The sequence below is a fragment of the Stegostoma tigrinum genome, chromosome 1, assembly GCF_030684315.1.
Source record: "Stegostoma tigrinum isolate sSteTig4 chromosome 1, sSteTig4.hap1, whole genome shotgun sequence".
In the NCBI taxonomy this organism is placed as follows: domain Eukaryota; kingdom Metazoa; phylum Chordata; class Chondrichthyes; order Orectolobiformes; family Stegostomatidae; genus Stegostoma; species Stegostoma tigrinum.
Genome location: NC_081354.1, coordinates 10,372,788 through 10,385,538, shown reverse-complemented (window position 1 = coordinate 10,385,538; position 12,751 = coordinate 10,372,788). Strand labels below are relative to the sequence as shown.

Here is a 12,751-nt window from a genome sequence, read left to right as displayed (position 1 = left end):
CTATAGTATCAGCCTAGTGCCACCATGTGGCCATCAGACACACTGGTAGCTTGATAATAAAATGTGAGGCTGGATGAACACAGCAGGCCCAGCAGCATCTCAGGAGCACAAAAGCTGACGTTTCGGGCCTAGACCCTTCATCAGAGAGGGGGATGGGGTGAGGGTTCTGGAATAAATAGGGAGAGAGGGGGAGGCGGACCGAACATGGAGAGATAATGGAGATTCCATTAGTTTTCTTGATTATTTTCTGCACCTGTTCATGCCATTTTAAAGATGTAAAGGAACATCTTGTAAGCAAAGAGTTTACAAGAGAGTTGTAGTGGGAGAGAGATTCCCTGAGGTTGGTCCGGAGGGAAGAGGGTAACTTCTTCAGGTTAGGCATCCCTGGAAGAGGCTTCGCAGTGAGGTTAAAATTGTAAAAGTGATAATGGAAACTGCAGATGCTGGAGAATCCATTGTACCCGGTGTGTCTCTCTCTACATTGAGGAAACCAAGCGGAGGCTTGGGGACCGCTTTGCAGAACACCTCCGCTCGGTTCGCAATAAACAACTGCACCTCCCAGTTGCAAACCATTCCACTCCCCCTCCCATTCTTTAGATGACATGTCCATCATGGTCCTCCTGCAGTGCCACAATGATGCCACCCGAAGGTTGCAGGAACAGCAACTCATATTCCGCTTGGGAAGCCTGCAGCCCAATGGTATCAATGTGGACTTCACCAGCTTCAAAATCTCCCCTTCCCCCACCGCTTCCCAAAACCAGCCCAGTTCGTCCCCTCCCCCCACTACACCACACAACCAGCCCAGCTCTTCCCCTCCACCCACTGCATCCCAAAACCAGCCCAACCTGTCTCTGCCTCCCTAACCTGTTCTTCCTCTCACCCATCCCTTCCTCCCACCCCAAGCCGCACCTCCATCTCCTACCTACTAACCTCATCCCACCTCCTTGACCTGTCCGTCTTCCCTGGACTGACCTATCCCCTCCCTACCTCCCCACCTATACTCTCCTCTCCACCTATCTTCTTTTCTCTCCATCTTCAGTCCGCCTCCCCCTCTCTCCCTATTTATTCCAGTTCCCTCTTCCCATCCCCCTCTCTGATGAAAGGTCTAGGCCCGAAACGTCAGCTTTTGTGCTCCTGAGATGCTGCTGGGCCTGCTGTGTTCATCCAGCCTCACATTTTACTATCTTGGATTCTCCAGCATCTGCAGTTCCCATTATCACTGATAGGAAAACAATCCCAATCTCTTGCGTTGATGTGATAGTGCAAAGCAAAGAACTGTGGATGCTGGAGATTTGAAATAAAACTAGAAATTGCTGGTGAAACTCAGCAGGTCTGGCAGCATCTGTGGGGAGAAAGCAGAGTTAATGCTTCAAGTCTGGTGACTCTTAACCAGAACTCTCACTGGGTTCAAAAACACTAACTCTAGTTTATTTCCACAGATGCCGCCAGGCCTGCTGAGTTTCACCAGCAATTTACATCTTTCACTCATGTGCCAATCTGAGTCTCAATGTTTAGTCAATTTCAACAGGTCTTTAAATTGTCTCCATGACTAAGCTAATATTTTCGTGACTTGCTATTTCTTTGTGTCTTTAAAAAAACTGGCAAAAGATACAAAAGGCCATCTTTACATAAATTTACCCAGAAATCTTTATTGATAGATTAGAATATTTCAGAAAAGAAATGCAGATTATTGTTTTGATTTAAGAAAAATAATTTATTAATTTAATCAATAGGTTAAACTGCTTTAAATTGATCAAAGCATTGAATAAAATGTACTAATTATTAATAAAGGTCAGATACCAAGAGCAGCAGAGTATATCAAGTTTGAAGTACAGGATTGTTGTAACATGTTCTTCCTTGTTTCAGACAGCACACGCTTGCCTTTGTCCCATCTTCGGGCCTACTCTTTGCATTTGGACGTGGCAACAGAGGTCAGTTAGGATCGGGACATACAGTTAACTGTCAGGTTCCACACAAAGTAGCTGGAAACTGGGTAACTCACACACACATGCCACGTCCTAACGGTGAGTGATGTTTCGAGGCTGCCCTGGATTAAGCACTGCACTTTCTTCCCCTTCTGTTCTGTGCAAGTGTAATTCATCCAACACCTCAAGAGCGAGGTGTTTCAGTTTATCCTGGCCTAGTTATAGCAGGAAGCTACCTCCTTCTGTTAGTTATCAGTTTCGATAATATTTCTGATTTTGCAAAGTTGTACCAATTGCAATCCTTCATAATTAACTCGTGAAAGTGTCGATTTTTTTTTTCTCACTCTCAGTGGTTAGTGCTGCTGCCTCATAGCACCGGGGATTTGGGTTCGATCCCACCCTCAGGTGACTGCCTGTGTGGAGTTTGCAAATTCTCCCCGTGTCTGCTTGGGTTTCCTCCAGGTGCTTCAGTTTCCTCCCACAGCCCAAAGACATGCAGGTTACGTGGATTGGCCATGTTAAATTGCCCGTAGTGTTCAGAAAAGGCTAGATGGATTAACCATGGTAAATGTAGAGTTAAGGCATACAGTGTTGGGCTAGATCTGGGTGGGATGCTGTTCAGAGGGTCATTACAGACTCGATGGGCCAAGTGGGCTCCTTCCGCACTGTAGGGATTCTATGATTGTATGATTCGATGAATTGGAATTCATGGGATGAGGGAGTTACTGATGAGGCCAACATTTATTGCTAATCATTAGTTGTCCTTGAGCAGTTTAACCCAACTGAGAGGCTTGTTGGGCCATTTCAGAGGGCAGTTAAGAGTCAACCACAGTGCTGTGGTTCTGAAATCACTTGTAGGCCAGACCAGGTAAGGATGGCAGGTCTCCTTCTTAAATGTAAAGTTGCCGTGTTCCTACCAGACCACAGGGCTGCTTTCATACGGGAGAGAGATGACTGGTGGTGTTTTAATTTGAGGTGAGGGGAAAACCTGAGAAGGAAGGTCCTTCATAGTAACCTCAGTCAGTGCAGGAATTGAATCCACACTGCTGGTTTACTCCTGGTTTCAAAACAGCCATTCAGTCACCCGAGCCAACTGACCTCCAGAAGGGTTTAGTGAACCAGATGGGGTATTTTTTTGCAACAATCAACAATAGTCCTTTGATTAAGTCACTGATTAAGATTTCCCGAATCGAATTGAATTGAATGCTCAGTCAGATGTCAAAGCTGCTGGTGGATCATAGCACGTACTGTCCTGGCCAACATGCCATTACTGCCAAAGCAGAAAAGAGGGTTAATCGTCTCCTGCTTATAATATCTTGCTGTTTGAAAATTGTGGCAATTCAACCTCAAGCTGTTCCTCAGAAAGGTGAGAAGATCGGTATTGTGTGTACCAGCTCCTGTAACTTTATGCCACATTCAGCCCCTATAATTATACATTTTGAGTCAAGTCTGAAAAAACTTGAGAGGTGCAAAAAACAGAGAGGTGATTCCTTAAGTAATGCCAGCACTAGTAATGTAGATTTGGGGTTTAGTGCGCGCTGTGATATGGCTGTGGAATTGCTAGCCCTTTCACAAGTTGTTGATGCTGAGATTCTACTTTCTAAGCTTTCTGAAAAGGATCTCCTTCCCTAGGATTAATCCCCTTCATTTGATATAGTTTGGTGTACTGACTAATGGTAGGCGTAGAGAACTGTCACTGACTTTCTTTTTTAACTCTTGTTTTTGTTAAAAATAAACCAATTAAATGACAGTTTTCAATTTTACAATCTTATGAAAAGAACTTTAATGGATTAAACAGCCCCTGGTGGGGCAGTATAACCAAAACAAAATCAAATCAAAATACCACTGTCTGGGGTGATTAGATTAGATGATTAGATTCCCTACAGGGTGGAAACAGGCACTTGGACCATCCCACCCAGACCCATCCCCCTATAACCCACACACCCCTGAACACTACGGGCAATTTAGCATGGCCGATCCACCTAGTCTGCACATCTTTGGACTGCGGGAGGAAACTGGAGCACCCAGAGGAAACCCACGCAGACACAGGGAGAATGTGCAAATTCCGCACAGACAGTAACCCGAGGCTGGAATTGAACCCGAATTGGTGGGTCCCTGGCGCTGTCAGGCTGCAGTGCTAACCATTGAGCGACCGTGCCGCCCCTGTGATAATACATCCCAGCCCCTGTGGTGCCCACTGGTCTCTGAAGAATCTTGATTCTACTCTTTTAAAAGAAAACAGTAATCAAATCAAATAGCCTCTGGTGGGAGTCTGCAACCGAAGCAAAATTTAATGGAAACTTACAAACCTAGAATGAAAACTTATTAAAATTAATCAGAATAACCTTATCTGGCATTTCAATGCACCACAGCCCCTGGAGTGCTCTCTAAAGGCCGATCCCTCCATACTGAGTCCAAGGGCCTATTTGGGTAACAGTGTTAGAGGACCATCAGTGAGTCTAACAAAAAGAGGCACTTGTCTTAACAAGATGTCATTTATTGCATGATAGCAATAGGTGCAAATCATGTTGGCTAGTTGGTTATAATAATGACAGCTAACAGGAGACAATGGTGATACATCTATCTCCATTGGAAACTTGATCTCTTTTCCCCACCCAAACAGCAATAGGTAAGTTTCTGATTAGTAAGGGTATCAAAGATTATAGGGAGGAGGCAGGACAATGAGGTTGTAAACATATCAGCCACAATCGATTGGCAGAGCAGACTGGATGGATCAAATGACCTAATTCTTTGTCAAGATCTTATTGTCTTATGTATCGTATCACCAGATAGGTGGAGCTTGATAGTCTCCAACTTTAACATTATCAGAAATGTTACCCTCTATGAGATAAATTAGAAAAATATCCCAGGACAGACCCTAGTCTTATTCATCTCCTGATGCATTTGTGCTTTCTAGCACAGTGCGCCCTGTGCCTATAGCCTAAAGGATCATTTCTGCATGTTGAAAGATCCCTTGTTGGGTGGATGTTTTATGAGTCTCAGGATTGAATCCAGTGAATTGTTGATGATTTTAATCTAGTGGTGTTTTCTGAACCATAAGCAGCTATCTATATTGAGACTTGCTTTGATCTGCCGGCAGATCAGTCCATGTATCGTGTGCTGAAACATGTTTGCTGTGGAGGTGATCAGAGTTTCGCCCTTTTCTTTCACCAGGAGGTGAGACCAAACCCATTAAAAACCCAGGTCAATGCTTCTAAAGTGATTTAAAGTGATTGCTTGATTTAAAGGTTGAGGGGATGCGTTGAAGGAAAATGGGAAATGGTAACTTTCAATTCATTCTCATTAAGTGATGGTCTAGAGCCAGGAATACAGTCTCAGTTTCAAGGGCAGGCCCTGGAGGAATGGGAGACAGGGAAGCCTCTCCACTTGGAGCATGGTGACTCTTTGGAATTCTCCATCCCAGAGAGTGGTAAAAGTTGCCTTGTTGAGTCTGTTCAAGTTTGGATTTGATTGATTATCTACACATTAAAAACATCAAGGAATATGGGATGGTGCAGGGAAATGGCATTGAAGTGAAAATATCCGTGTGTTCAATGAATGAAAGGGCTGAATGTCCTGCTCCTGTATTTTTATGAATGTGAACTCTAAAGACCTTCATATATTCTATATTTTAATAGGGATTCCCATTAATAGTTTTGAATGATGGAGATTTAGACAAGTGGATAACGAAATGCAAATTTACAAAATATGACATTCTTAAAAAGCAGATTTTCTTTTTTTAAATTAAATTAGCTAAGATTTTAAATCTGTGAGCAATTTGGATGACGTGTCAGCTCCTTCAGACAAATATTAGAACGATAATCTGTCCAGTGCTGGAGTGGTTATTATCTAGCAATGGTCAGCTTAAATTGAAGCACCTTTTCACTTTAACCCCTTAAAACACAAACAGAAATGAATACTGATAAAAGCACAAGTGGTGCCTAGATGGCAGAGTGCCACTATGATGTGCCATTTTGTACCTGCTCTTCGCTTGTACTGTCTATCCATTGGCCATCCTTGTAGCTGGCTGGACCATTTTGGAACATAGTCAGCCATAGTAGAGTGGGTCTAGAGTCAGGTATTCACCAGAGTAAGGATGGAAGTTATTATTTCCAAATGATCCAACTGTTTCAAGATTACTCAGACTGACACCAGTTCTTCATTGAAATAAATTGAAAGTCACAGACTTCAATGGTGCAGATTTGAATTCTCTTTTGCTGAATCCTTGGCTAGATTGCCAGTTCAGTGTTGTGAGGCTGCAAACCAGAAACAATGGGAACAAAGTACCTCATCATTTCTCATTGCTGTCTGTGGGACCTTCCTGGCTGCAAATTTGCTGTAGTGTTGGTTTATGCAACAGCAGTGATGGAACTTGTAAATAAAGATACTTTGCGTTGTCTTCATCTGCAATAAAAACTAAAAAGGGTGGAGAGTAGAATGGTCTAAATTATCCTTGCTTGGAGTTGACACAGGTTTAACAGGCTGAGTGGCCTCCTACAGAGCTGTTACTATTCATTGGTAAAATTAAAACTCTTTTCTTAGTTTCTGTGATGCAGAATTTTGCAATCAGCAAATAATATTCTGTCTTCATGATGAATTGGTGGCTCTACCCTTTATTATGAATTCTTACAGCTCAACCTACAGTCTTGCTTGGCTTTAGCTGCATTGATGTGATTGTGTTGTCTAAGGTTTTAGAGTAGATTTGTGGCTCGGGTTGTGGATGTTGTGGTTGTTTGGCTCACCAAGCTGGTTCCTTGTTCCACAGACATGTCATCACCCTGCTGGGTAACATCTTCAGTGCGGGCTCAGATGAAGTGCTTCAGAGATAGTAGGAACTGCAGATGCTGGAGAATCTGAGATAACAAGGTATAGAGCTGGATGAGCACAGCAGGCCAAGCAGCATCATAGGAGCAGGAAGGCTGACGTGTCAGGCCTAGACCCTTCTTCAAATTTCTGAAGAAGGGTCTAGGCCTGAAACATCAGCCTTCCTGCTCCTCTCATGCTCCTTTGCCTGCTGCGTTCATCCAGCTCTATACCTCCTTATCTTGGATGAAGTGCTGCTGTGTTTTCCTGCCTGTTATTTGAACTCTGGTGTCAACTCACCAGATTTCAAATAACAGGAGGGAAAACACAACAGCGCTCCATCGGAGGCTGTACTGATGATGTTACCCAGCAGGGTAATGAAATGCCTGTGGAACATCCAGCTTGGCGAGCCAACCAACCACAACATCACTCCCCCTACCCCCACTATGCACCCCTGCCCCACCCCTATTGGATACATGCCAAAAATCTGTTTATAGGTTTAGTGAAGTTTTGAAGTGGAGGGTGTTTTGACTTGAATCTCTGCAATAAAACCAGATCAACGATGATCTAATTGAATGGCAGAGCAGACTTAATGGGCTGAATGGCCTACTTCTCTGCAATGTCTTTTGCTCTTAACATCAGAGTTGAGCAGCAAGAGATTTTTGTCATGTTTCGAATTCAGCACACATTTATGACATCATATTTTCCTTCTTTTCATCTCAACTTCACATACTTTATGTATTCTTCCAGAATTCACAAGTCCCTGATGATTTCCGCTGTTTGGATCCTTTGAAATGTGTCAGGGTAATCAACAGCAACGTGAATCGGTGGATGCTAGGCCTTTCAGGGAAGGACGTACTTAAGTAAGTTTTGACCTAGCTCTGATTACTGGGGACAATTGTCTTAATTGGATTGGATTGAATTAGCTTTACTGTCACATGTACTCACATGAGAACAGTGAAAAGTTTACAGCATCTGAGGTTCCAAGGTACCATGTACAGATTCTTTAGTACAAATTCCCAGGAAACAAAACCCAAAAAAGTTGTTTTTTTTAAAAAAATGAAATGTTTACCATTAAAGCCTTCAAAAATACAAAATCAATAATGAATTAGAAAGGTTAAAAAAAGGGCTCAGAATAAGACTCCTACCATAATTCTATAATAAAGAAAAAAAGATTTTTAAGAAAAGAGAATTTAAGACAAAGTGCACTCAGTCCATTTCGTGGCTCTGGGCTCAAGGACCAGACCGCCCTCACTCCCCCTACCCCCACCATGCAGCCCCGCCCCACCCCCATTGGAATCCCAGGCCGAACCCACCACAATGCTGAAGAAAATGCCAGAGGGAGTGACAGACTGACAGAAGCCGCACAAGGAGACCCCAACCAGCACCTTGCCATTCCTTATGCTGCTCACCAAAGCTTGCACTTTGACCTCCCAGCTCTCTCCCACATGGTAACTCCAAAACTCGATCTCTTACTTGGTTCCCATCCATTTAAACTGTCACTGTTACTGCTCCATCTTTGCTGCTTGACCTGCTGGGCAGAAGAAAACCGCTCGAGTGAAGGGGCTAACTTTCCTTGCAGGCCTCACCCCATGGTTCTTTGTCTCTATCTTTCTTTAAAGATAGATTTTGGGGCATGTGTTTCTCATAAGTGGTTTGGAGTCTCCTCATATTTAGCAACGTCAGGATGGCATGCCTGCCCTTCTCATTTCCTTTGTCGAGGAGTCCCTCCATCTTCTAGTTGGCCTGGCATTTTCTTTTCAGTGTCTCATTTCCAGACCTCGTGTTGGACACCCCATCTTGCTTTTTGCAATATTTTTTACCACAGAAGGTTCACACCTTTGCCTCGGAGAGTTCCTAGGAGTGTCTAAAATCGTAGCCAGATCGTAGATGCTATGACACACCTCTGGAGCAGGTGATTCCCGAGCCCAGTCCTCCTGGCTCAAAGGTAGGGTCACGACCACATAAGCTCCTTGGGGCCTGAAATTGTCAGCTTAGTCATCTTGAGAAATTTTCACCCCAAAATCCAGCCCCTGATTTCTCAAAAGGAACTTCCTCTCAAAAAGAAAGAAAATTGCCCAGGTTTTCAGTTTCACTTCCAAATTGTGAAAGTTTCTGTTTCTTTTGCTCACAGATTTTAAACATACATGAAAAAATGCTGGTTGCTCCATTCTGATTGGCTGTTTGTGCAGCCTCGAGCCACTTGGGAGATGAACACTCTCGTTGACTTCTGGCCTTGGTGTTTATATCCAGCCTGAACTGACTATATAAAATCACGTTTGGCCCAACTGACCCATACCAGGATTTATGTCCAGGTTCTAATCTGGTCTAGGATTCTATTGCTCATTCTGCCCATTTATATGTAGCTCAGTGACATCTTCAAGATTGCTCTAGTATCCTAATACCCTTGCGCTACATCCCTTACTTGGAAACATCTTCTCAATGCAACCCCATCAAATCCTTTCTAATTACCTCAAATATGTCACCCCTCCTGCCTTCTCTTTTCTGTGGAATGAAATTCTGTCCTTTCTGCTGCCAGTCCCCAATGGGCATAAAGCCAAAGGATAAAGGATGAGGAAAAGTTGAACAGGTTGGGCCAATGCACATTCAGATTTTGCAGAGTAAAGGCTGATTTTACTGAAACATGTAAGATCTTGAGGGAGGTTTGGAATTTATGGATAATGGACAGATGTTTTCTCTTGTGGGAATCTAGAACCAGAAGACATGGTTTAAGGATGAGAGATGTACATTTTAAGATGGAGATGAGAATAATTTGTTTCCTGTCATAGAACTGCTGGTCTGCAGAGTTGTCTTTCCCAGAAAACAATGCAAGTTTTGTCGTTGAATTATTTGAGGAGAGGTTGGATAGATTGTTGATCGACAATGAAGTAGAGAGTTAGTGGGCACAGGCATGAAAGTGGACTTGAGACCACAATCAGGCAAGCTGTATGAAAACAAAATGCTGCAGTTGCTGTAGATCTGAAATAACAACAAAGTGCTGGAGATACTCAACAAGAATGGTGGCTTTTGTAGATAGAGAAGCAGTGTTAATGTTTTGAGTCCAAAGATTTCTTTGAAATGGAACATCGTAATCTCAGTGGTTGGTGAAACAGGCTTGGAGGGCCAAATGGCCTACAATGTAAAAATCTTATTCCCCTAATATAAAGTTGTCAGTTACTTGGCCCCGTTAACACTGGGACAGAACTTAATTCTGAACAGGACTCCATTAAAATGTGGTGAATAGAGATGTGTCAGAAGCGCAAAGGACTGTGGGTATTCTAACTGCCATTGCTGATCTGTTTTCTGTGGTGAATAATGTACCAGGGCACCAATTTTTTGAGATATAAAGTCATGTGGTGAAATCTCCCAACCTCCTGGTATGTGCAGCAGTCAGAATTGGCAGCCTGCCTGTGCAACTTAATTCCAATTGTTAACCAGGACCGGTGCTGAATGTAAGTGGTGATATTGTACTGGGAAATAGTCAGTTGTGGTCTGGTGGAGTCATAGAGATATATAACACGGAAACAGACCCTTCAGTCCAACTCATCCATGCTGACCAGATATCTTAAAAATAATCTAATCCCATTTGCTAGCATTTGGAACATATTTCTCTAGGTTAGGTTATTTTATTTTTGGATTAGGATTATTCCACGGCACAACATTGTGAGCCGAAGGGCTTGTACGGTGCTGTACTCTTCTATGTTCTGTGTTCTATGTTCTAAACCCTTCGTATTCATGTACCCATCCAGATGCCTTTTAAATGTTGTAATTTTACCTGCCTCCACCACCACCTCTGGCAGCTTGTTCCATACACGCGCCATCCTCTGCATGGAAAAGTTGTCCCTTTTAAATCTCCCCCCCCCTCACCTTTAGCCTATACCCTCTAGTTTTGATACCCCTACTTGGGAAAAAGACCTTGTCTATTCATTATATCCACGCCCCTCATGATTTTACAAACTTCTCTAAGGTCATCCCTTACTTCTGATGCTTCAGGGAATATAGCCCTGGCCTATTCAGCCTCTCTCTATAGCTCATCCCTCCGACCCTGGCAATATCCTCGTAAATCTTTTCTACACCCTTTCAAGTTTAATGACATCTTTCCGATATCAGGGAGACCAGAACTGAATGCAGTTTTCCAAAACTAGCCTCTCCAATGTTCTGTACAGCTGCAACATAACCTCCCAACTCCAGCATTCAGTGCACTGACCAATAAAGACATGTATACTAAAGACCTTTTCCACCACCCTGTCTACCTGCAACTCCATTTTCAATGTACTGTTAACCAGCACCCAAGGTCTCTTTGTTGCTGGCTGTAATCAGCCGCATGAATATCAAGTTGGTTTCTCCAAAATAAATTAGTGGACTGATATTTTGGCCCGGACATGTAGAAATAACATTGATTGATCTATATTATGATGCTGGGACCATTCTTGCAAAATATTTCTCTGCACCACCCTTAATCTCACACCACATCATGCATCGATACAGTCTTCTGGAGAAGATAGTCGGAACTGCAGATGCTGGAGAATCTGAGATAACAAGATGTAGAGCTGGATGAACACTGCAGGCCCAGCAGCATGATAGGAGTAGGGGAGCTGATGTTTCGGGCCTCGACCCTGGAGGTTATTAAAGCAAAAGATCTGAGAAGGGAAAGTATTTATTTTATTTTTCCTCTTCAATGACCTCAGGTGATCAAGACAAGTTCAGGAAACCAGTGAGACCAAATGTTATCTGAAAAGACAGTTTGCTCATTAGGAACGAGTTTGGCTGTGTCTCTACAGAGAGCCCAGCACAGCAGCCAACAGTGTATTCCAAAGGCAGTAAATTTTATGGAGAGAGAAGAACCATCTGATATTCACTCCTGTATCACTCAGGTTCATATTCCCTGTATATCCATGATCTGTGAAACTGGAATAATGTATTAGTAGTCACACAACCCGATTTCATGAATGATGTATTCTAAAATGATACTGCAACGGAGAGAATTGCTAGTTGGCACAGCACAGTGGCTCATTGGTTAGTACTGCTGCCTCACAACCCAGCTGCCAGGGACTTGGGTTTGATTCCACCTTCGTGCAACACATTCTCCCCATGTCTACATGGCTTTCTGCTGGGTGCTCCAGTTTCCTCCCACGCTCCAAGATGTGCAGGTTAGGTGGATTGGCCACGCTAAATTGCCCATAGTGTTCAGGGATGTGTAGGTTAGGTGTGTTAGCCTTGGGAACTGCAGGGTTACAGGGATAGGATAGGGAGATGGTTCTGGGTGAGATGCTGCTCAGAGGCTTGGTCAGTGTGGACCTGTTGGGCTGAATGGCCTGTTTCGACACTAGACTTCTATGGATTTTGAAACAAGATGACCGGCTGGTTTAATAAGAATATACAGGAAACTTGGAACTTCGAGAGACTGCTTCCCAGATTGTAATTTGACTCGCATATTTATGCATCTTAACGGTAAACTATGGTTACATTGGTTTCTTGAACATCCTAATGTTACAGAATTTGTACAATGATTACAGGATTTCACACCACTCTCTCACATCTCTGGTGTGTATATTGTGAAGCTAAACACTCCTATCCCAGTGCGTGTAGTTGTGCACTGGGTCCCTTTAGTTCTGTTAATGAAGTTCCTGTTGATGTGCATTCTGCAATGGTGGCGTCCTTTTGTCTTTCATGCATGCCCCACCCCACCCAGCCAGGACAATCATCTCAACTCCAGGTTAAATAATCCTTTTGAATCTACAATATCAACAGGATCCTTCTTTCCTCTGTTCTAGAGGGGTTTCCTGTCTGTTGCTGTTACCGTTCAGTAGATTATAATGATCCCTAGCATTTGCAGGTACTCCAAGCACATGTTCTCTTTGTGTGTGTTAAGGTGATTATCTTTCTTTCTATTGTGTTTACAGTATGATTTCAGTGTTAAATGTTTTGATTCCATTATACATATTCCAGTCCTTCCCCTTGCCAGTGTTTCCAAAAAATTGCCACACTTGTATTTATTTGACTATTGATATTTCTATATCTAC

General features: G+C 43.2%; 1 protein-coding gene across 10 annotated transcripts in view; it reads left to right on the top strand.

Annotated features, from left to right (window-relative positions):
• LOC125450974 (probable E3 ubiquitin-protein ligase HERC3) overlaps positions 1–12,751 on the top strand; it is an 85,064-nt gene that overhangs the window by 30,528 nt on the left and 41,785 nt on the right. For 9 of the 10 annotated variants that reach the window (XR_007247189.2, XM_048527562.2, XM_048527553.2 and 6 more), the window contains 3 exons: positions 1,867–2,024; positions 5,026–5,102; positions 7,479–7,591. Coding sequence is in view for 8 of the 10 variants with exons in the window: in XM_048527562.2 (XP_048383519.1) it covers positions 1,867–2,024; positions 5,026–5,102; positions 7,479–7,591 (348 nt within the window). In the remaining 2 variants the exon portion in view is untranslated. The remainder of the gene's footprint in view (positions 1–1,866; positions 2,025–5,025; positions 5,103–7,478; positions 7,592–12,751) is intronic. The other variant, XR_007247192.2, reaches the window with a different exon arrangement.